The 25786-nt window shown below is 41.9% G+C and overlaps 1 protein-coding gene across 2 annotated transcripts in view; it reads left to right on the forward strand.

The window, feature by feature from the left end:
• Positions 1-28: 28 nt before the first annotated feature.
• clpb (ClpB family mitochondrial disaggregase) overlaps positions 29-25786 on the forward strand; it is a 47344-nt gene continuing 21586 nt past the window's right edge. Inside the window, exons 1-6 of one of the 2 annotated variants that reach the window (XM_015341591.2) lie at positions 29-107; positions 5692-6046; positions 6733-6784; positions 11615-11701; positions 18486-18589; positions 20850-20978. In XM_015341591.2, coding sequence (XP_015197077.1) covers positions 5692-6046; positions 6733-6784; positions 11615-11701; positions 18486-18589; positions 20850-20978 — 727 coding nt within the window. In that variant the 5' untranslated portion in view covers positions 29-107. Of the gene's footprint in view, positions 108-5467; positions 6047-6732; positions 6785-11614; positions 11702-18485; positions 18590-20849; positions 20979-25786 lie in introns of those variants that run through there. The other variant, XM_006627842.3, reaches the window with a different exon arrangement.

Consider the following 25786-nt stretch of genomic DNA (forward strand, 5'->3'; position numbering starts at 1 on the left):
TGCAACGCTTGCCTACGTTAGCATGGGTTTTCCAGTGTAAAACTCTTTGGCACTAGCATTGATTTTGTGTCAACTGACTTTCATGGAGCTCGTTTTCCCCACTTACAGTAAGTCCACCCGAACTCGTTACAAAACTGAAGAAAAGAGAAACCCTCCTGTATACACCACGCATACGAATTTTTGCATAGTTCTGCCGTAAAACTTAAATTTCATAAATCTTTAGTGTTCCACATTGACAAATTAGGATGTTAATCGAGTAATATTGCATTTTATTATACAAACACATTCATTAATGCAGTCCTACAGCTGCTACTGAGCTCTGTGGATGCTGCATTCATTGCCTGTACACAAACTGTGCAAAATAGCACCGAGTTAAAATAACTTAGCTTCACTTACGCAGACACGAGTATTTAAATCTACTTCATGGCCTGTTTAATTCTCTCTGCCCCCATCTTGGAGATGCCGAATCGAGTAAGCTTTGAAGGTTATTTAAAGAAAATTGATTGAGAAAAAAGATTGGGAACACTTGTGAGTTATTAACTGGTAACTCCAAAAATGTTCAATTAAAGAAATTGTGGTTGCAAAGAGTTGAAAGGTATTAATTTTTGTCAAATGATTAGAAATGACTTTAGCAATTAATCTGCTTAATTGATCACAAGTAACCCATGACCTAGATTTAAGAAAATTATGGTTTAATGATCACCTATTATAGCTGGTGGTTTGGTGTTTTACAGGAGTCAGGTAGGAGACACCCTAAATAATCTAAAGTTATTTTTCTGTCTGTGAAGAGTTCACTGGGGGTGGAATCTGTAAACTGTTTTCTCATTGAGGTGTTTTGACTAAGACCTTCTATGTGTAAGGTTTGCCTTTTTAAATGTCTATCAGTCCTGATAATGACAAAACATGGCTAACTGCAGTTGGTTTGTTAGAAATATATGTAACAAATGTTGCTCTGCAGTTTGCTGGGATTCAAGCACAGCCATTTATAGACACTCCCAGCTTCACACTGTACCACTCACACAGTGGGGAATTCTGGATGAGTTTACCACTGTCTAGTAGGACTGTGATAGACTGTAGGAAAATTAAACACTAAAGGAACAAGTAATAGGTTTATTCCATGCTGAAAAGAGAAGAAAGGAAACACAACGTTTCGGCTGTGGAGACTTCCTCGGGTGTCAAAACCGATATGTTGTGTTTCCTTTCTTCTCTTTTCAGCATGGAATAAACCTATAACTTGTTCCTTTACAACCTATACATGCTGACGCAGCTACCCACCTAAATTAAACACTGTAATTTCCATAGAAGTGGTGCCAAGAGTGATCTGTTGTACGTGCAATTATTGGCATCAGTGAGAGCCGTTTTGGGCAAACTCATCCTCCCTAACTCTTTACACAGACAAGTATATGAAAGTATAAGCATGTATATCATAATAATGATTAGTGAGTTTGATGAGTGCAACTCTGCTCTGCCCCTCTAGGGATTTGATCAACGTCCCCTTGTGGCCTCAGAGCAAACATGCCACTTTTTCCAAGACACGTCAAGGTTTCATGGGAGTGATGTCACTTCCTGTAACATCTCAGTGCCAGTGTGGGCTGTTATAATAGCTGGCCTGACGGTATTAAATATAACTGCGACACTAAAATCTAGAGACATAATGCTTTTTTACAATACTCTATACTCTTTTGTAAATGTTGCCCATTATTACTATACTATAACTGAAAAACGTTTTAGAATTTGTGTACACACTTAATGAAGTTTGGCATTGCATTCCCTTCCTTTAATAAAATGCAAAAGATATATTTTAATTCCTTGATACTGTCCTTTAATTTGATGATTGACATGAATAAATTAATGATTTAATATCCCATTATATGTGGTTGAGTTGGTTGGGATGGTTTGAGACAAAAATGTTCTGACTTTTCAAATGGAAGTATCTTATAAATTATTCCATGTGTGACAGCTCAAGCTGAATGCAAAGTATGATATTTTTTCTGATGACAAAAGGGGTATCTGATGGTTCTCAGGTGACTGCCGTACCTCTGAAATTTTCACATCATCCCTCAAACAACCACTTGCAGCCTTTGGAAGGTTGCATTATAGTTCCACGAAAACAGACACTTATTGTCAGGTAGCTGGCAGAGATATGGATGCCTCTGGGATCTGATTTGCATAAGTGTGACTCACTCGGGCTCTTCAAAGAAACCTCGTCTGAGCCACGTCACCTGAAACTGTCTTCTTTCCCTGTCTTAATATCCCTGCTTAAGAAAAGGCTTTTTCCAGTTGTGAAATACAGCAAAGTGCTGTTTTATTGTATGAGTCATTGTGATGCCCCTCTTCTCTTTAAACCTCCAAGGCCTTTACTCTGGCTCCTGGTACAGGTCTTTCAAACATACAGTACAATCTATCGTATCAGTGCATTGTAATTTACTCTCAGATACCACGGTGTTTGTGCATTTGCGTAATTTCAATAAAATGAGAGGGAACCTCACATGCCCAGCCTCTAAAACAATTAAGAGTATCCTAGACGACAGCATGAATATAGTACGTGTAAATAGACTTATGTTTAATTTGACTTATGTAAAAAAAACATTGGAAAGGAACATCTTGGATGTATTTGTACATTACTCACTCATCTGTGAGTGGGAAAATTATAATTTAAACCCATTTCTATTAGAAGATTTGATTATTTAGAGTTTTAATACCTCTTTTGGAGTTTAGCATGGGTTGTCTAATCTCAGTTTGTCCTTACTTTCGTGTCTCTTTAAAAACAGGATATTCAGGTGGGTCTCAATAATTCTACTGTATCTTTGCTGTTTGTCTAGAAAATTACTATTTTGTGTCTATAACATAGAAATGGGAAGCCCAGAATCTTGAGAATCTTAAGATATGCATTCAGACCGATGCTTATTTTTATTCTGTTACAACTGATATGTCATACATACGGTATATTTAAGTTGTATGTGTATATTATAGTACATAGAGAATGGGCCAGGATACATTATACGGGCCATCATTAACAAAATACAATCAAGGTAATATGACAAATGTATTTCAATGAAAGCTTCAATATGGTGTATTATATTAAATTACTACTTGGGAGATTTTAACAAAATAAAAACATTAGTTTAAAATACACTTAAGAATCTGCTTGAATTAGACTTTGAAAATAAAGACATGCCTGTAAATCCTTTGATCTCTCACAGTGCAGAGTGTTTTCAGTCAGGAGATTAACATCATTTAAGTGTACAAAGTAAAAACAGTGGCCAGTCACTGACAATGGAAAATGTGTCTGAGACTTGGCTTCAAACTGAAGACTGAATACTGGGAGTGTCAGGTGAAAGATGAGACACGGAAACTACAAAAAGCAAGGATGTCTGGCCTCCCAGCTTTATTGATTCTCCAATTACCTTTTATTGATACCGGTTTCACATAAACAGGTCAAGAAAACCTTTAATTTCTAGGTCCATTACCTGAAGAAAGGTGTTTCAGAGCAAGAGCTAATGTTGAAATCCACTTTAAAACTTGCCTCTTTGAGTCAGAATAAGGTGAAGCCTGTTAAAAGTACTAGGTAGATATTGGCTGGTATTTGCATTGATAGTTTGCATATATTGTTTATAACTCCATTTAGCAGTAGACTACTGGATTGAATGACTTGTATACCCCACTGGCAGAACATTCATTGATAATTGTTCACTATCTCAGAAAGGTGGACATAAAATGAAGAGGAACGAGAGTATGAAGCAGAGACATACAAGCACATTCTGTTGCACTGCAAGAAATACTATGGGATTAGACACACATTATTTCCCAAAATACCAAGTCTAATCCCACACCTGCCAGAATCAGGGGGAGGAGGGAGGAAACTCAATAGAGTTGGCAACCAGTAGGAGATCTCCTGTCACAGCTTCAAGAACAGACAGTGAGCCCGTCTAACAACAATGTTTTATGTGATGTATGTAAATATACAGTAATGTTTGTAGTGTTAATGTCTAGTCTAGTGTTAATTGTATCTGCTTTGGCAAACTGTAATTAATCTGTCATACCAGTAAAGCCCTTAGAATTTGAATTTGAGTGAACACACAACTACAGTGCAACAATTAATCATCATCAAGGCAGGGGTAGCCTGTATTAGTGTAGTCCATCTTTATATTGTCTTGGTATCCAAGCTTCCAAACACACACACCTAAAGGACTATTGTCAGGATAAAGCCAAGAATTCTATGAATTTATAGAAAGAAATTTGTTTGCATAAGTGAAACAGATGAATAAGTATGAATTCAGCCAAACGTATTGTTATATGCCGGCCATTTAAATACTACAAAGTAAAACTCTCACAAAAAGGCTTCATGAAGAGTAAAGTCTGCAGCATTCCACCAAAATTGGTGCTGTTAAAAGTGGGTGGTAAATTGAAGAATGGCTTCTTTCAGTATGGGTGACATTGTATTGCAAAGGGAGGTCATCAATAACAAAATGAACATTTTCTAAGAGCTTTAGCGTTCCAAGATGCTCTAAAACAATTACGTAGAAACACCAACAGAAACAAAATGATCTAGTTACCTGGCTGCTTCTGTTAAACATATACAGAAAACTAGAAAAAAAAGGGGATTTATTTTGTAAAGGAAAATTGGAAGCTTTTCCATAATTAAATGTTTCTGTATTTTCCTAGCTAGAAAAACGTATCCACTGCATTAATTATGGAAGGCGTGTTGCGTAAAATATGAAAGGAAATAGCTGAGCGCACAAGGTTGTATCTAACACAAAAATTGAAATATTCAAGAAGATTCAATTGAAACAATTACAAGGAGATACGGTAACAGCCATGTTCTCTGGTTAATCTGAATGGAAATGAAATGGAAAATATTAATATGAATCCAATATGTAAGGAAGATTATTATTATTATTATTATTTTATTTATTATAGTACTTCTTTATTCTCATGGCTCTGAATTATCGTTTAGCACTGAAAACTACTCGTTTTAAGACTGAAAACAAACCTCTATGCCCAATTCTTAACCATTACATCAGTCTGGATTGTTCACTTGAGAAATAAATGTTACCGATCGACTGTTAACAGCAAACACAATGTTACTTCAAAAGTTTAACTCATGTTTTATTTAACAAAACACTTCACGACGCAACACTTCGTCAGTAATATCCTCGTCACCACATAATCCTACGCGCCATCTGGTGTTTAGCGATGGTCAAATGAAGAAATGCCTGAGGAGTTGTAAGAAATTATTGCCACATTAATTCAACTTAAATATCAGATATGTTTTCTTGCATTTTGCAAAACACAAGACTGTTGTACTGTAGGTACTGTATATTTATAGCATTTCTAAAAGAACCCTTTTACACCCATGGTTTCTGGGATCTGTAGTCTTCTTCTCCCAAGTGTTTCACGAACTACATAGAAAAAGAGGGTAAAACTACATTTCCTATCGTGCTCTTTGAAGCGGTAACGGGTTTCCGCTTTTCCTTAGTCTTATTTCCTGTGTTGTATTTCCTCCATGCTTAATGTCTCGGTGGATATTTAAAATGAACGAAACGCAGCGCTGATACAACGTCACACGTTTTAGAATTAAAAATACAAATTACAGGCATGATGTTACGTTTCATAGGCATGGGGATGTTCTCGGTTTCTAGGCCGATGCTGGTCAGATGCCGAAGGTGTTGTGAACTTCTCTCTCCTCAGATGGGAATGTTTAATGCGACGAGACTGAACAGAACTGCTTCTGGGAGCGAAAAACATCGCTGTTGCGACACTGATCACAGCTTTGCCACTCTGACGTCCAGCCCGTCAAGGGAGACCATGCTGAATAGCGACTGGAAACTCAGAAATGTCAGAATGCGTCTGCAGGATCAGATACCGGCCACAAGGTGGATCGCAAACCTCAGTATCAGGCAGGCCTCGTATTTGTGTGTCCACAGAGGGCGCTGCGACCACCGCTCTCAGGAAGGGAGAGGAGTTCCCCTGTGGAAACTCACGCCGGCTGTGATCTCAATGGCGGCGCTTGCGTACTGCCTTAAAAGGGGTTCCGATCCAAAAGGTAAAGATGTGTCCATGGTAAAGTTGCTTTCACTACAGTTTCTGTTATTATTATTGTGCTGATGACGAGAAAGAGTGTCGAGATTATACTTAACGTAACAAAGTTGGTTACGTTAAAGGAGTTTATTTCATGGTGACTAAACACTTAAACGTGTTAAAAGGACGATGTTTTCTCACACCTAGAGATACACTTCGTACACCACACCTAGGGATAATTACATATAAACATATAAATTGTATATATAATGATGAGGCACAGTTGTTAGTGAAGTAAAAATATGATATTAGTAGTATTAAGTACTAAGTAGTATTGTATTTCTAAAAGCAACAAGTATAAAAACAGTCATATAACCTGTTACTACTGATCATCTGGTGTAGTCTGAAACATCATTAAGCTAAGATGTGTATTTGTTATTTGACACCTGCTATCACCCTAAAATAATATGGCACCACAATTTAGTTGTGCCTCCCAATGGCACAACACATTCCCTGTGACAGTTATAACTACTGTTTCAGCAGTGAAGACGTGACGCTTCTGCTGCTGTGTCAGGTTTCTTGTTCTATGGTCATTTTTACAAGTATATCTAGATAACAATTAAATCCAAATGACAGCAACAATAATCCTGTTTCTGGATGTTTTCGTTCACTGACCTATTGATGTGATTTAATCCAATTCTGTTTCACCAGGAGACTCTTTGCTGGAAGCAGCCAGATCCAATAATGTCCAGGAAGTCACAAGGTAACCTGTAACCCAAAACAGGAATCCATATGGCCACGTTACCAAAATATCTGTCTTCCTTTCAGGAGGGTGATGTCCCACAGGCTGTCTGTTCCTAATGGTTAAATGTGTGCCACTGCCCCCCCACAGAGAACATCACCTTCCTGATTTTTAGTGTTTTTCTTTGTTACCCAATAGCTAGGAACAGGAGTTTTGAATCTTTGGAGATTTGATGTAAAGCATCTTAACCCTCAGAATAAATGTTGTGCACTGGACTGAAACCCACTTTCTATACAGCACAGGGTCTGAGATGCGTCTTGACTTTGTTTGGGCAGTAATCACTAGTTTAATCCATCCATCCATCTTCAAACCTCTTTCTCCAATTCAGGGCCCCAGGGGAGCCAGAGCGAGCAACAGGGCGCAAGGCTGGATATGCCCTGCAGGGGGCGCAGTCCATCACAGTGTGGACGCGCAGACACAAACAGACAAACACACAATCACACCAGGGCCAGTTTTCTCAGAAGCTGGTTAATGTGCCAGTATATCTTTGGTCTGTGGGGACCCACATGAACATGGGGAGAACATGCAGACTCCAAACAGACAGCACCCCAGAAATTGCTCCAATTGCCCCAGCGCTGCAAGGCAGCAGTGCTAACCATTGTGTTACCACCTAAGTATAATGGTATAGACGGCCCAGTATAAAAGTGTTTTGCAAAGGCAGCCCATACAATTGCTTGTTTTGCTAACTGAAAGCTCTTTTCACAAGGGGCGCTGCGGCTGTAGGGTTCAGTATCGCTGTCTGTGAGGTGTGTTTCTGACACATCCCTAGGCCACTAGAGGGACCCCAAGACACGTCAGACAGCCTAGTTCCCACTGAACAGAAAAGGAAGGAAAGATGAAGAACATGATCTTTATGCAAAAACATTTTCACTGTCACCTTTCTTTAAAAAATCTTTCCACAACAGAAATGGAATTTTCTGTTTGCCTTTGAATCAATTAAACTAACAGATTTCAGATGCACTCAGTTGTGCACATAACAAACTAGTATCTGTTCCCTGGTTCCCCTCTTATTGATGGTCCTATTACTCTGTGTTTGGGCCTGGTTTTCTAGTGATGTTATGGTCAAAGATTGCTATTCCCTGGCTACCTGCTTGTGGTAAGAGTGAGCCAAGTTGTTTGATAATTTAGGTTCATTTCTTGGTAAATAGTGTCAGTACAGTGGCATAGCTCTTAGAGCTGCTGCTTCACATATGCAGGTATCTGTGTGAATGGAGCTTGCATGTTCTCTCTAGGTTTGCAGGGGTTTTTGCCCAGGTGATCCTGTTTCCTCCTACCTCCCAAGACATATCGGCTGTTTTAAATTATTCCTTTTTCCCATGGTGTAAGGATGGACTGGCCTCCCACTGAGGGAGAGAGCCTTGCACTAGCCTAGCAGCAGCTATATCACCCTGCAGCTCACAACTCGCAGCCCGATGAAGCTTGGCAGGTGTGAGCCTGCTCAGTAGCTGGATAGGAGACCTCCTGGGAAAGCTGGAAGAGGTATTACTGGGACCACCAGAGAGCACCCTCACTCTGTGTGGTTTCTGATTCCCCAGTATTGTGATGAGGACACAATTGTGTAAATAAAGGCACCATCCATCGGATGAGCTGTAAAACAGAGGTCCTGACTTTCTGTGTTCATTAAAAATCCCAGGTCATTTCTCAAAAGGAGTAGGGGTGATTACTCCTGTGTCCTGGGTAAATTTCCTCCTGGCCTTTACCAATCAGGGCCTCGTAGGAGAAGTGCATTGGCTCTGTGGCTAAGGATCTGCGCCTTTGGCTGGAAGGTTGCCGGATCGTATCCCGCGGCCGGCAGAGGAATCCTACTCCACTGAGCCCCTGAGCAAGGCCCTTAACCCCAACTGCTTCGGGGGCACCATATAAATGTCTGAGCCTGCACTCTGACCCCAAGCTTCTCTCCCTGTCTGTGTGTCTCATGGAGAGCAAGTTGGGGTATGCGAAAAGACAAATTCCTAATACAAGAAATTGTATATGGCCAATAAAGTGATCTTATCTCTTAATAATCCCCATCTATGAACTGGCTTCATCACTCTGCTCTCCTGCCAACTGATAGCTGGTGTGTGGTGAGCATACTGGCACACTATGGCTGCTTTCACATCATCCAGATGGGGCTAAACATTGATGGTGATGGAGGGAAGTCCCCACTATCTGAAAAGCGCTTTGAGTGTAGTGTCCAGAAAAGTGCTTTATAAGTGTAAGGATTATTATTACAAGCAACGAGTGGATATTCTTCAGTAAGACCTCTGTAATATTTAAAAAGAAGAGTGGAAACGGTAGTCTTATTTAAATGCGTAGCTCCCCTTTCTTCTTCAGCCCATTAAGCCTGGCTGGTTCCGTGTCCTGCCTGCCTCAAAAGAGGCGACTGAAGAATGTGAGCCCCAACACGGGGAGAATGTCAAACACCGGGTCCCCCGAATAGGAACTCTTCTGGCTTCACCTGCCAGTGCGGGGCACACCTGCCAGCCCAGACTGAGGGCAGACTCGAAACCTGCCCCTCCGGCCCTCAGAGAGAGTGAGCCGGGCAGCCCCGTCACCAAGTCACTCACCCTGAACTTACAGGACAGGAGGGGGTAGGCAGCCATCTGTCAAGAATAGAGCCAGGGCCTTCGGCTGCAACGCTAAACTCCTTCATATGACAATCAGTCTGTCCGAACTGCAGTCGCAGTTCACGTTCTAGGTTTTTAACACCTTTAATAAAGGTATCAGCCTGACAGTCCATGGTAAAATGTTTGATTTGTGGGGATCCTACCTGGATCATTTACTTCAGTATTTCTGAGGGTTGGTAACTGAGAAATGTCACACAATACCACCTCTTTCCCCCTGGGTTTCATTCATTCAACAGTTACATTATTCAACTTCTAAGATTAATCAGATATTTATAGAAGGAAAAATAGCTTAAAGTGCCTTTTAAACTCATGTTTAGAGCTGGCATTATTGCTGGGTTTTATTTTCTACCTGACCTCAATATTACCTCCTTTATGTAACAGTTTAACTGTCCATTGTATTTTGCCTATCCTGATGTGTTACCATAAACTGATATCATAGTGTGTTGCATTATTCCCCATCAATTATTCTAACAAGAAAAAGTGAATCAGATGCTTTCAAATGGTTTATAAGAAAGGTGTATTATAGGAAATATATTGAGTCAAGGGGCCCAGACCCACACCTGCTTCACACATTTTCAGTTTTGATGTGCAATATTACCAGTGGACTTACAGGATACAAGTGGTGTAGTGAATGGGCAATAAGTAGAACAGGAGTCATGTGATTCTTGGCAAATAATGGCTGACAAGACCACTTAAAACAGGCAGTGAGTAAATTGGGTCAAATCCTACCGCAGCCCATCATTTCTCCCATTTGTCTTTGGAAGCATATTTCGTTTAACTTAGAAGAATCTCTGCTCACACTTTTATCAGCATCATTCCCAGTTCTTGTAGGAATAATGTAATTTCAGCCCTCAACTTTTTTTTTTTAGTATGTCCTTTGGAATCAGTTCCGTCTTCACCACATCGAAGCCTGAGGTGTAACGCAGACGTTTTGCCTCTGCCGCCGTGTTTATCGTTGCAGATAAGCAAAACGGAGCTGTGCCGAAGTGAAACGCGATCGTGCAGCCTGCGCGTTTGAGACAAAAGTGGAGCCCAGCCATTCCTGCTGCGGTTAGCTTTAGGTTACTAGGCGCTCTTGAAAGGTCACTGCCCATATGGTCATGGCACCCAGCTGCTGCAGAGCTCGGATATGTTAAGTGGTTTAGTTACTATTGCACAGGTTGTAACAGTTTTAGAAAGCAGGCAGGTAGAACGAAAACCTGTTTACAATAAACACGGGCCTTATGTACCCAGATAGTGTCCCTGAATGGAACAGAATACAGGAACAGAAGGGACATCTTCACGGGTGTGGGGAACTGCCCCATGTTTTAGTTTGAGGTGGGGCTCGACAGAGTGGAAGGGAGTTTTTATATTGGGGCGAACCTCATTTCGGCTCCAAGTAAGATGGGGTCAGAGGCCCCCTTCTTTTGCATCCTTTTTTTCTCTTAAAATAGACAGGGCTTGTTGCAAAAGGGTGAACTATTATGTTTATCATGCAGTGGGAGGATTAAGGAAAGTATTTTCCTTGTTTGGCAGTAACAGACACGCTTCATTTTCCTATTTCTTCATAGCTGCTTAAAACCAGTCTGCTCTGTGCAGGCAGTTAACATGGGAGCTGTGAGCTTATCTGTCTCTATGTGTAGACAAAGGGTCTCCACCACCTGGGTAAATCCGTTTTTTAATGATCTTCAGGGAATGAAATCCAGTTTCCAAGCGAGGTTCAGGATGGATTCTGTTCCTTGACGGTAGCAGCTCTTGCCTATTCTGTCACACAATATATCCATCTTCCTCAGGTCCGATCCTCAATTACGACAGAGCGACTGATTCTGTAGGTCTCCTTAATTCAGCAGCAGCCTGAAGCCTAGACTTTAGGGTTTAATATGTCCATTTAAGCCTCAATTGAGCTCATTTAACTTTCCTCCTAAGGTCTTCATAGCCTGTAGAGTCTTCACAGTGTGGGCGGAACTCTGCAGTGCTGTGTGTGATATTTGTATTTACCTGATTAACATGTACAGTAATGTGGTAATTTGGGGTTAAGTACATTTTGGAAATGACAAATTCAAGGAGTAAAAAAAAAATTGGTTTTGAATATTAATTGAGATATCTGTTATGTTGTTCCTCATCATTGGTTTGCCCTTTTCTGTGGGATTAACGATGGGAAACACACGTGGTTTTGCTTTAACTGGAAAGTTATTTTCCTCTGCAGGCTGCTGGCTGAAGGGATCGACCCCAACTACCGGCACCCACTGGGCTGGACTGCGCTGATGGTGGCAGCCATGTGCCATCACCACAAGTAAGAATGGGCAACACCCGCCACTGATGTTCCTAATTTTTAATTGTTTTGTGTTCAGTTTCACTCTTCTCCCAATGTTTTGTTTTGGTTGTTAATCTCAAAGCCTGCAGTTGTAACACATGTAATAGATATGTAGGAGCCATCCCCACCTAAAAAGGTATTTGGTGATGGTGATGAAGGAGCAGTGTCATTTCACAACTGTAGTTTTCCACTGGGTTTAATAGACATGATGGCTCACTGGGAATTAGTCTGGATGGTCCTGTTTTCTTAGAAGTATTGCATTCAGATTGGTTACTTTCATACTGACTGGTATTTTGTAGCCAAATAAGCAAAATCTATTTTTATATCACCGGTAGCTAGTATTAAGCATTTATCATGTGTTTTCAAGTCCAACATTGCCATTATGAATTTGTTTCCTTAATACAAAACAACGTGCTCTTGTCCAGAAGGTGGCGAGGACAGTTGTGGGATATTGCCGTTGAAGCAATGGTTCGATACATCATATCGAATAAGTGCTTTGTGGTGGCGCAGTATCATTGCATCAGCTCTGAGGAAAGTTTAAAATAATATCATTTTAAGCAGTGGTGCACAATGCCAGTCTTGGAGTTCTGCATTGTCTGCCTGCTTTTATTCCACCTCTGCCCTTAATGACCTAATTCAGCAAACCATTACCTTAATTGGATCAATTTAAAGCTTTTCAGACACTGATAATTTAAAGAGATCCAGAAAATACGCTGGATGTAAAGTGACAATACTGTGCATAGCCCCTAAAGTGCTAGGGGCTAGGAGGAGGAAATGTCAAGATTGAAATAACACGGGGGCCCAAGCGCCCATCTACTTTTGATTTCTCGCGCAGCCCTCGGGCCTTGTGAAGTGCAAAGTGCACCTTTCACATCACTGAGTGCATTCATGAGAAGGCAAAGAGACACCCACCCCAAATTCAATTAACCTCCTCCATTGCAAACATGAAGAGGGAATCCAATTTAGGAACGTGAGCCACTGGTGCAAATCCTTCAGAAAAGAGAGAGTTACTGACACAAGTTCGGATGGTAAAGTCGCAGCCTCTTCAAAGGCAGCTGTCTGCCTTTTAGGCCGTTCCACTTTCTTAAATCTTTGTAAAGAAGGGATTAGTGATACCCTACAGCCACAGTAGTGCGCTACATACTGGTGGCACACTATGTCATTTGTAGTAAAGTACAATGGAGGGACAGCTTAGGGGATTCCAGAAAAGATACCAATGACCAAGATTTTTGGGAAATATATATTTAGACCACTGTTAAGGCCTTTACCATGACAGTTCCCGTCAGCAGGCCTATGAATGGATGTCCATTTTTTAGTGTTTTTTAATGAGGGGATCAATTCATTTATCCCAACGTGACAGCTAAGTCTTACTCTGCTTTTTTCATTAACCGAGATTTCGTTCTTTATGGTTTCCTTTCAGCCACAATATTTTGTGTTTGACTGAAATATGGTTTTCATGCAGCATAACGCTGTCTAGAAGTGAAAATGTTTACTCCAGTGACATAGAGATTTAAGACACTTCCTGTCTTGAGAAGACTTAAAGTTCATGGCTGTTGAATTAAAGTTTTTGGTTGAAAGATGTTTTTGTCTCAGGCTAAGCTGTTGTAATTTCAGTACTGTGTAAGATACTGTTGTCAGACATCTAAAAATCAACTCCTCTTACTGTGATCAGTCTTCATTTCTAAGCAGGTATCTCAGTGTGCAGCTCACTTGTTGCTTTTTCCAGTGTCATTTCATTGAGGCTTCATGGTCAATTAGTCAGGTGGAATAAGATTTCAATAAATCGTCTTGGTGAAGCTTAAAGTCTCTTTTCGCATTCTTATTCTATTCTTCTGGAATTGATTTAGTATAATTTAGACACGGAAACCACATCACAGGAAGGTGAATCACTGGTAGCTTATCCCACATGTTAGAGGACTATGGTGACTTCTTCACCATTCACTTCCATTGGTTATTACATTCATTAACCATGTTGAACCATATTTTTAGATTTCTTCAAATGAGGAGTCAGTGTTCAAATGTAATTTTTGAGAAAGTCACCAACGAAACAGAAAATATCTATCTGACTTTCTTTACATACATCACTAAAATATTTTTTTACAGTCAATGCTGAAGAGTCAGTGTTCACGTAATTTGTGAGAAAGCCACTGACAAACAGAAAATAAATGATACAAACATTGTAGAGGGAAAAGGACTATCTCTGCGTATATCCCAAAAAATATTTTTTACAGTCAATGCTAAAGAGTTAGTGTTCAAATGTAATTTTTGAGAAAGCCGCCAACGTAATGGAAAATAAATGATACAAACATTTTGGGGAGGAAAAGAGTATCTCTGCTTACATCCAAAAAACTCTTTTTTTTTACAGTCAATGCTGAAGAGTCAGTGTTCACGTGTCATTTTTGAGAACGTTGTTGGCGGTAATGGCAAAGAAAAGTTTAGGGATGGAGTAGCAACTAGCATTTGATTGGCGAACTCTCTCCTTTTCGGAATGCGGGATCGCGGTCCGGTCGTTCGCGCTGCTGCGTTGCCGGCAGGTCAGGGGCCGGGCCTCGGCCTCAGCGGACGGGTGCGAGGCAGAATCGTAGCGCTCGCCCCGACAGGCCGCGGCCCTCGTGTGCCGAGTTCGTGTGTGGCGCGGGCTTTGATGCCGTCCCTGACAAGCGGGAGTCGTGACCTCCTCGAGGGGCCCGGCCGTCTGTCCACCCTCCTGCCCCTGGCAACCCTGTCTCTGAAGAGGAGGGCCGTGTTTGAGGAGCTTTGATGTCGGGAGCGCAAAGGATACGCGGTGTGGGGAGGGACACGGCAGCCTCTGTTTACACTCTGAGCTGCGCAGGGCTGGAAGGAGACCCCCTGTCCTCTCTTTTTTTTTCCCCGAGCCCCTCGGGCTGCCTTTGACTCGGACAATGACCGGCGCTGGAGTGGAACGGTTGTTGACTGTTCCAAGTGACCGGAGCAGTGGAAGAAAAAGCTTAATTCTCTCTCCTCACTTGGAGAAGGAGAGGAGAGGGAAAAGGCCGCCAAAGTGCTGGGCTTTGGAGGGGGATAATCCCCCTCCGGAAATTGGTGGGAATGCTATCAGTTTGTGAAAAAGGTTAGGCCACTAGGTTAGGGATGATAAGGTAGCCGCTAACGGTTCCATTAATCGGTCGCAGGATGAACTTGGGAGTTCTCTGGCTGATACATAGTAGCCTCCAATCTTGTAAAACAATCGCCATGCTCACTTTTTATTTTTCTTTGTTCAGCCCCTGTAAATAGAGCTTATGGTTCCCCTCTGCCACTGTTTGTGTAGAGCTAGGAAGAGCAGAGTGGCCACTTAGTCACATACCTGTTCTGCTGGGCAAGGAAACAATTGCTCAGAATGTAAACTGAGCCATTTCCTTTTTCTCTCCGGTCTGGCATGTTTTGTATACACTTGTCTTTCTGAGGGAAAAGGGCTTAGGAGATAAAAACCTGATAGACACCCTCCAGGTGTATCTGAACTACGTAAAATACAAGCACAGGATGCAGACGAGGCTCAGAAATGGCTCGAGTTAATTCTCGGAGAAGAGCAACAAGTGGAAATCCTGAAGTCAGTGAAGGACTTTGACAACAGTGTTTAAAGGGTGAAAACCTCATACTAGTTCTGCTTAATTTTTCAGCATGTATATTCTAATGTTTTTCTTTCCCTGTCAGAGTCCAGCGATAGTGATTGACAGTAGAAGCAGAAAAGCACAAAGAGGAGATTTCTCAGGGCAGTAAAGTGCCCAGACTCTTCGAAACGTAACCAGTATCTAGCTTGGAAGACCACTGGATTTCGCCAGAACCAACAGAAGTTCTGATTTTGAAATAAACAGTATAATCTGGCCTCTCAGTGTGTGTCCGGTGACTGTTCAGCTGCTGTTCATATGGATGTGCGATTACGTATTTTTCTTTTTCCATTACCTTGGTTCGTACCACTCAGTTTCTTTCGCATTCTGCACTGCCTTCTCTCAAATCCCCACTATCGCCCCCTTTCTCACCTACCCCCTCTCCTGTCCCTGGGGTGCTTGGGGTGCCGCTGTTTGTAGAAGTGCTTTCCAGGGTCAGCGCCCTCCTCGGATCACTGCCCAGCCCCGCTGCTAACAATGGGCGCTTCCTAGCTGAACTCGGGAGCGGGGAACGGGGTCCGTGGGACTCCCAGTGGTAACCCCCTTCCCTGCCCGGGTCTCCTGGAAGACAAAGGGCAATACCAGCTCCGCCAACCACCCCCCTCCCTCCACCAGCCCTTCTCTGCTCGGCCCCATGGAGCAGGACCCCCACAGATGGGTTTGTTTGGATTCCCCAGCGTGGTCCAGCAGACCATGCCTCCCCAAGGCTAGGCCATCCCTCATCGCAAACACTGAAGCCCCCAAACAGGAGCACTGGGGCTCATCAATTACCAGGACGGACAAGTACCTTTACGAATGCCTGTATTGAAAATACTCGGGGCATCCCAGCGCAGTCAGGCTTATATTTAACCTCCCTCAGCCCTTTCTAACAGTTTTCTAATAAGACCTTAAGTGATAGGTTGACACATTCAGTTTGGAAACTTGTGGAATGAGTTGTGGTCAAAATCTAAATTTCTGCCCCCCTTTATTTTTTTACACAGACATTATAGGTTTATACGCATGTTAAGAAGTTGCTTTCAGTATATATGGTTTTCTGAATATAAATGTTTGAAATGTTGATCTCAACCACGTTTTATAATAGTGCTGTCTGAAAACAGATACTCATTTGTTTTTGCTCATTTGAAAAGGAAAGCTTTTAAAATCTAGTTTTGTGTTTGTTTATGCTGTACAGTACCAAAGATCTGCATAAAGATCTTTCAAAGCATGGTTTAGGAGTTGACAGTCCAAATACTATTAAACATGCACTTTTAAAATTAAAAATGTTACAAGTCAAATCTATGCAATTCAGCTTGGGGTTTCTCCTGTAATTCCCCTGGGCTGACATGCTGTAACCCCTAGAATAAATAAAAATAAAAGTGAGAAAAATGTAAACATGCCACGAGCAGTATCAGGGGATTTTCACTGGGTAATTTAAAATGCCTGTAAAAAGCCTCACAGCAGAAAATGTTAGGTTTACTAGGAGATTGGATTAATGTATTGGAATATTTGAAGTTACTTTTTTGATACCTTCCACTAAAATTATGTATGAAAAAATAAAGCTATTCTCTACCTTTTCATTTAAAATTTCCATAGGGCCATTTGATAAACAGAAGCACTTCTAGCTGCAGGAGCTGGGAGCTGAAATTGCATGTTTCCTACAACCCTGTCCACTCAAACAATGAGGGTTCTATAAAAGATGAGACTTGTTTCTATTCAAAACTACTTACTGTAAGCAGAATTATTACAGGAATCCATCACAACCACAAACTTAGCTTTTGTCAGGAGTGGATTGTCATGTGGCAGTTATTTAAACTTGTCAGTTTAATTACATAGCTTGCCAGTTTCCTCATTTGTCATTGAATAAAATGTGGTCTATTTATTAAAAGGTAGACCTTGTGAACTCCTTGTTTCCACATTAAAAAGCAGCTGTAAATCAATTAGTAGTTAAGCTTTCAAGAATTATTGGTAAATAATGACATATGTGAGCCACAACATTTAATGTCGTATTTTTTGGTGCGTGGGGGGAATTTTAATTATATAGTAGATGTAATACAATACAATAATTTATATTAACAGTGAAAAGGATCATTGTTTAAACTGTGTGAATTGCTGTAAACCTGCCAGTGTCACCCAGATGCTCCAAGCTGTTTGATTTGAATGAGTAAGTCTGATGTGGCTGCCAGTGGAGATGTTTGTTTTGATGTGGTGTTGGTTTCAAGAGCAGACATCACGGTCTGTTGTGTTTCAGTGAAGGTAGACGTGTGAGGAACTGCAGACTCCTGTGCAATCCCTTGGCTTTTGACTTCCGAATACTCTCAGGAAATGAACTCGTCCGTAAACGTATGGGCTACACGCTTTGTTCCTAGAAACCGCTAAGTGTGTCGGGGCGTCAGCGTATGGGAACAGGCTATCAAGGTAGCTATGAGCCTTTGTCGCTGTGGAAACTGGGAAGGGCAGCTCCATGTTATCATTCTGAGTTTCAGAAAGGCCTGGTTCCAAAGAGGCAGCTACACTGTGGTGGTTACAAAACAGCCATATACAGTAGTAGGAATTCAAAGCCACATCTTACAAAAACAAAGCACGTTTTGGTGACAAGGAATTTCTAATTGAGCTTCACGTTGCACATCTCAAATGGTTATTGTAAAGACATGCTATTTTGTGGCATTTAAAATACTAAGACCATCCCACAGCTACCTTCATCTGTTAATGGGTGGTCCTGCCCATTCCCAAAAATATTTCAGTATGCATATTGTAATTATTTTCCTACATAAACATTACAGGACATTTAACAAACTGTTCTTTGTTCCTAGTGCCTATTTTAGCTAAGAACTCAAGATATCTTGGTAGTCTTAGATTAGTTTTTAATGGTTTAAAAATAAAATCAATCTATGATAAGACCACATTTGCCACATGTTTGGGTGAAAAGCTGTGCCGCTAAGCCGGGAATCAAACTCAAACCTCACAGCTTTTTGTTCTGAAGGCTGCCTCTCAGGTCAGCAGCACCTAACATCCACGACCTGTGTTTTTCCAGCTCTTTCAATTCCCAGAAACACATCCTTCTCCTTTCCAGGCTCGCTTCCTTTTTCTTCTGGCTGGAAAGTTGGCTCTTCTTTGTCATCCCCAGAGCCTCACTCCATGTTTTCGCCTCTCTCCTGCAGTGTGGTGAAGGCGCTGTTAGCTGCAGGTGCAGATCCAAACCTGGGTGATGAGTTCAGCACCGTCTATGACACCGCAAGGGAGAAAGGAATCCATTCTCTGGAAGGTAATCCGTGGGAGGAAGGACTTCTTTTCACAGCAGCGAAGGGAATTTGAAGGAGGTTTTAATCAGTTTTTTTTGCTGTGGTGAGGCTAATGTCAGTAAGCTTGGTTCTGACAAGAAATTGTAATTCCTCCTACTTTGCCAAAGAGAAGCGTCGGGAAACTGGACAAAATGGAGAACGTGTGTAGTTTCGGCACAGAAAAAAATAAGGTTGCTCCAACACAATGTATTTTAGAATACATTTGCACAGTAAAAGAAGATATCTTTAACAAGCAGCTGTCTGAAAAAAAATGTATTGTAGTTTATTGAGGTGTTGGATTTTTCTTAAGCTTAAAAAACCACTGGCCTTGTAGGGCAGCCTTTTAATTGTAGATCACTGAGGAGGCCAAAGATCCGGCAGAAAGGGTGACTTGGAACAAGCACCTGACCGTGACTCCTGAGAAACATTGATTCGGTTGTGGCCCCCAGTAGTTGAAAGTTTGTACCCTTTACCCATTAAGAGATAGGGTCTTAATTCTCTGACATAACATTTGTCTCCTGTCACAGCCTTGGTCCCTGTGAAACACAGTGATTCATTATGCAAACACCCATTCACAGCTTCCGGGTGACAAAAATTTGGAGCTCTTTATGGAGTGCCTGCTGCCAGAAGCATATTTAAACAAAAAACTCCCGGCACTCGATCTCGGCATCTCTGCCTTGCTGGAGTGTTCTTATTAAATATATAAATTCAGTCCCAGACATCAAGGAGATTTTTTCCCCTTTCTCAGCCCCATTTACATATTCGTATGCGTTTCATTTGGCCGTGTTTATTTATTTTTCATAACCGTATCCCAAACAATAAAAAAAAATAGCAAAGATGCCAGGAAAGAAGAAGGAGCCAGAGACATATTTATATATGATATGTATATTACAGACATTTATATTGTTGGCAGTTTTTTGGTGGGTCTGGGAGGGGGAGATTTCCCAGACGCGCACTGATGGATGGGGGCTAGTCCTGCCAGTGACGTTTTATTGAGTTTGCGATGATTATCCAGCTCTCAGACATTTGTTACAGATGACGACTAGCCTGTCAGGAACCCGGAGTTGGTGAAGGGAGGGGGTGGGGGGGGGGGTTGAGAGGAGATGGGGGGTAATGAGAAGTATTTCAGCCTTTTTCACTCCCATCTCTGTTTCGAAGAGTAGGAGCGAACCTTGCTTTTGAGCACCTCGTGCATCAAAGGCTTGAGTAACGCCGCAGGATAATTAAAATTAAGCTATTTAAAATTACTAATAATCGTATCGGCTGCGACCATTGCGTGCTTTGCATCTTTTTAAATAAACATTCGCACTGCCAGGTTATGGTTTTTTTTAGTTTAGTCTGATAGAACATGCTGCTTCATTTCCATCTTCCCACCTTTGTTGCTCCATTTTGATAAGTGACCACAAATATCTTTTAATGTTAGTGTAACGCTTACGGCCGACAAGCAGTGTGTGTAAGAGCCGGCGTACCAGAGCGGGTGACGTCACCGCCGTTCCCTGTGATAGCAGGACCACAGCTACTGGGCTGTGGAGAGATCTCTCTTTAGCTCACGGGGCTGGGTCGCTGCAGAGAGACGCGGAAGTCCCGGGTTCGAGCCTCCAGTCGGGATGGGGCCGACCAGATGCGGCAAGGGCGTCCGCCTGAGCCCCCGTTGCGTTACATTGGTGTCAGAAGCGGGGCGGGATAGCTCTTCGCCGGGGACGGCGATTTAAGCGGGGGAGAGTGTAACGCTTACGGCCGACAAGCAGTGTGTGTAAGAGCCGGCGTACCAGAGCGGGTGACGTCACCACCCTTCCCTGTGATAGCAGGACCACAGCTACTGGGCTGTGGAGAGATCTCTCTTTAGCTCACGGGGCTAGGTCGCTGCAGAGAGACGCGGAAGTCCCGGGTTCGAGCCTCCAGTCGGGATGGGGCCGACCAGATGCGGCAAGGGCGCCCGCCTGAGCCCCCGTTGCGTTACATTATGAAAAAAACGCTGATTTCCCTTCAGGCTTCAAACCTTAGGCTGTTTGTTTCGTTTGCTTGTTTGGAGAGTTTGGGCTGAGCTATAGGTACGTGAAGCTGTTCTTCGCTCTCTGGCGGCCAAGCCATTATTTCAAGGCCAGAGTCGAGCGGGACAAGGATTCGGGGGGCTCCGGTCAGAGCTAGCAGTGAAGAGGGGGGTGAACGCACCTAGGGCCAGCCCAAACACAAATGGAGGGGAAGCTTATTTCCTGTTCTCCCCTCCCCTCTCTCGTTTGGCAGTGCTGGTGACCCGTGAGGACGAGTTTAGTAGCCGACTCAATAGCCGCGCCAGTTTCCGCGGCTGCAGCGCCCTGCACTACGCCGTGCTGGCCGACGACCTGCGGACTGTAAAGATCCTCCTGGAGGCAGGTGGGTTTTGGAATGAGCACCTTCACACGGGACAGGAGAAGCAGTTCAAAGACCGTCCTGCTCCCCTATTTCACTGCTGTGTCCAATAGACCTGGTGTAAAATACCACTTCATAGTTAATGATTGATATATTGTACACTTCATATTCTTTTTCCAGTTCCACATGATATCGGACATGGGAGGGGGGGAGACTTTTAGGAGATTTTGAGTTCCTGTCTTCCTGCAGGGGCTGTGTTCTGGTTACGTTTCTAGAGTGAAAATATCTTTTCATTTCTCTTCCCTTCACCTGCAGTCCCCTTTAAACCTCTGTTTGATGAACTGCCCTCCATGTGATCTACCTGAAGAATTTATTTGCAGAAGGTTTCATATATCAGGGATCGCAGGGAAAAAAAAAAGGCAAGCGAGCAATGAAAAAAGAAACAAAAGATAATAATCTATATCCAGTGAAGAGTGATTTGAAATCGTTACTGTTGTCTGGAATATGTGTTTTATATTGCCTGGCCGTCACCTGCCCCAAAGCGTAGCAGTCCTGCCCTTGTGCGATTTGTGAAATTGATTGCCGCTGCTCCTTGGAGGTGCATCGCCTCTTACTTCCTGCTTTGCTGATCAATTCCTCCTCTCAGAGGTGAAATAAACACCTCATGTGCTGGAGCAGAGTGGAAGGGAGAGAGGAGGACATGGGGAGAGGAGAAGGGGGTTAGGTTTCAGAGGTAACAAAGGCAGGGAGAGGGCAAAAAGATGTAGGCCCAAAGTATTTTTTTATTTTCATTAGATAGCTCCGGCCATCTTCAATAATTTCAGTAGCACTGCTGGTAAATACATAAATCTAGTCATTCTTTTTGTGTTATGGATGCTGCTTTACCGCCAATTGACTTCTTTCGTCATCTCCCAGGAAGCGTTAAGTCCTGAACACTGGTGTTCAGTAAACATTTGAAAGATTTATTTATATTGCGTCCGCCAGTTCCTCGAGTAATGAGATTTGCATCTTTTTGTTTCTCAAGTGAGTTTCAATGCTGTGTGCCGTGGTAGCGGTTTTAATTGAATGAAAAGCTTTCAGATCCTTTTAAATGGTATTTTTATGTTATCAAGGTCTTGGGTTTTCGTTTAAATTTAGTTTCTGTAAAGTTTATTCAGTTTCATGTTTTTGCTACATATTTCTTTTGAAGCAAAGCAGAACGTCACATGGGGGCAGTGCAGTGAATTTAAGAAGAATAAAAAAAACTGCTTTGGGTATTTCAGCACATACTGTATAGTAGCTGAGACACCAGTGTTTCAAGAGCCTTCATAAAACCTGTTCTCTAGGCCTTTTTCTGTTGAGTAGGTTGAATTTGCAGAGTAACGAGCAGGATGCCTGTCGATTCCACTAGGCCTCACTGAACACCCGTTCTTGTGAACTGTAGCATGATAAGGCACGTAAAACACCAAGAGTGATAAAGGCCATTTTTAGCAGAAAGTCAGCATAGATCAACATAGCAGCTCTACATAACCACCCTGGCTTTAAATACTGGCCCTGCAATTAAGAATCTAGTTTTTGTCATCTTAAAATGGCCAGTTTCTGCCATGAGGCACCTACAGTATAATAGTTTTTCATCTTGGTTGTAGCCCACCTTCTTTCTGCAACGTCGTTTTTTTTTGTCACCATGCATGTCCTCTGACCATTCCTGATAAGCTTCCAAAGCTTTTTAGGATAAAATAGGGAGGTTTGCTAGAAGTATTGGAATTCTTTGTTGATAATATCTAGTGGATGGACTGAGATTTATTTATTTTTATTATAGATTATGATATGAACCAATTTAATAAACCACTTTTAGAAATATCATATCTGTCGATTTTGCCTATAAAATAATATCAAGACAATACAAAAATCAATATCAAACAAAGGCAATATTCTCCTTTTCCCATTCACTGGTAGGTGCCCTTTTAATTTCAGAGTTACCTAATGGCATAGTTTTTTCTGCATTTTTTAAAAAACCTGGCTTCATTAATACAACAGGAGGTATGTGAAAATAATGCTATATATTTTGTTTTTAATCGTATTCGAAAGTTTATTTGCTTAGTTTCATCGAAGTTTGAAATCTTCAGCATTTTTTTGAGTGCTCTCCAAAACTGGGCCTGATAAAAATTTTATTTATAGTTTTCATATACACCGGCATATACATGGCATGCTACCAAATACAGAGGGTATTTGAAAACTGGATGACTTCATTTTTTTAGGTTTATTCTTGACATTTTAATTAATTGTATTGTATGTGGGGGGAAAACACCAGTAGGTGACACTTCTGGAGATTTCTGTAAAGAAATATTCCAACATTCTTTGTTTGAAAAGAGGCAAACGTTGACTCAAGTTCTCTAAAGGGTGTTACTCTCTGTCCTGAAAAGTGTGGGGGATTTTTTGAAAGAAAAAAAATCAAACTTTTGGAGCAAGTTGCTGCGTAAAATACTGCAAATTCAGCAGTGCTTGAAGAAATCAAGTATTGTGATTTTTTTCGGAGTATTGTTTTCTCAATCATGTTGCCCGAACTCCTGGAATCCTTTGTGTCAGGAAGCATCCAGTCGTTATATAGCTTTCCATAACGGTGCCTTTTTGTTTCTTCCGGCAGCAGTCTCATGCCGGTCACACCTGCCATTGATAGGATTCCATTTCCCCTCCAGGCTCTCCACTTACCACTCTCTCTGTTAGTGTCTCTCCCTATCCGGCAGCACATGCTTCTTAAACAAGTGACCTTAATCAGTGTTTACGGCCGGGCCTGCGCGTGCCTGGCGGTAGTTGACCCCTCACCCCGCAGTGGGCCTGCCCTGTGTGACATTTGACCCCATGTCAGAACCTCCTTGTACAGCCAAAGGAAAGGGTAGCTGTGGAGGATATTTTGCTAGGCTGGTGGGTGCGGGGGGGGTTCATTTGCTTCGGAGAGCGAGAATTTGATGAAGATATGAATGTTGTCAGGCTCTACATCAAGTCGCTGTCAGAATTAAATTGGTCTAATTAAGACCTAGTAAAAGCTAGACAGATAAATTGATGTAACAGCTTTACTTGGGCTCCCCTGGAAGTGGACGTGGTGTTTTACAGCTGAGGTCAAGATATTGCTTGTTTAAACAGCATGAGCGGTGTCTCATTCCTTTGATGACAGATGTAAAACTGAAGATGTGTTTCCACTCTGTATCTAATGCATGTGCCTCAGTTATAAATATTTTGTAAATTTGGCACTATTGTCATTATATAACATGTTAAATGAACTTCATGTACAGTAGTAAGTTAGCATGTCTGCTGAAATGTCCGTTTATTTTACTTATTTTTTTTTTACACCTTTATTTGATCACTTGAAAAACCCACTACTGTCTGTTTTATACTCACTCGGTTTAGTGTCTCCATTAGGTTACAGTGCCTGTGACATACAGGAAGAAGAAGATCCTGTGAAGGCCCTGCTCCAATCAGTGCCATTGTGTTGTTTAAAGGGCCACGACCCATGACGAGTATAGGGGACTGTGTGTCCAGGTCTTATGGCATTTAATTTCTTCCCCCTATTTTTCAGGACTAAGGGATACACTCCTGTCAAACTAGCTGTGTGATTGTTCACTGTCTGTGATTGGACAGAGGCAGGAAACACAGGGAGTGGGTATGCCTGCTTTATGTGTGGGCTATGCAGCCCAGGCAAGATGCAAGATGAATCCTACAGTAACTGAGGCTCTGACTGCACCAGTTAAATTGGCCAAATGAATGGACTTAGCAGGTCAGACCCAGCCCACAGACCATGTCTTTCACACCCCTGACGTAAGCAGTTATTGAAAATACTGTAGGTGCACATTTACAGTATGTAGCTTTTCCTCCAAAGGGGTCACAGTGTACTTTACACAGGAGGGGTTCAACTTTATCCATCAGTGAAGTGTAGCACATACCTGGGTGATGCACGGCTGCCTTTATGCATCTAGAGCGCCATTACACAGCAGATCTGGTGGAGAAGTGAGAAATTGCTTCATCAGTTGAATTGGTCAATATTTATAAGAATACAGGTATAGCCATACAGGTCAAGACCATACCACCGTTAACACCCCTACTCTTCTAAAGAGTGCCATGTGATCTGAATGCCCAGGACCATAACGTTTAATGTCTCACCAGACACTGGTTTGGAAATTCAGCTTCAGAGGGAATAGCACCACCTACTGGTCCACCAATACCAATTACAGCAGCAACCTACTTTCTCATCTGTTTGATCTCTTCTTACTTTGTTCAGTGTTCAACAACAAGGAACAGAGAGAGCACAAACATTATGCTTTATTTTAGGGATTAGTCCAGAGATGAGGACAGTAGTTCTCTCAAGTATCTAATTTCATAGAACAGCTATTGATCACCAGTGCTTGGGCTTCCATGATCATCACAGGAGCCAAGTTACATTCTGGAAAACCTTGGAGAATATCTAACAGAGCAAAAAATCCCATAAAAGAGAATGGGACATGTCTGTCTATCAAGTCTATCTTAATTTAGGATGATTTGCCATTGAAGAGGAAAAAACAAGAGTCTTAGTCTTCTGTATAATGAGTAAACATGTTGCTTGCAATCTCATAATACATCTCTGGCAACAGATACATTTTCTAAAATAAAGGATAAAAAAATCATAAAAAAACCTTATTTACATGCAGCAATCCCATTAAAAGGGAAAGTCATTACATAAAACAGTGCTTTGAAATATTCGCATTTTACTGCAGACAGCATAGCGTCAGCCCATGTTATTAAGAGCATACATCAGCCCAATAAATAATCACTCTGTGGTTCTCTGGCTCAATTGTACACAAACATAATATATAATCCAGGGA

The sequence above is a fragment of the Lepisosteus oculatus genome, chromosome 5 (assembly GCF_040954835.1).
Source record: "Lepisosteus oculatus isolate fLepOcu1 chromosome 5, fLepOcu1.hap2, whole genome shotgun sequence".
Lineage (NCBI taxonomy): Eukaryota > Metazoa > Chordata > Actinopteri > Semionotiformes > Lepisosteidae > Lepisosteus > Lepisosteus oculatus.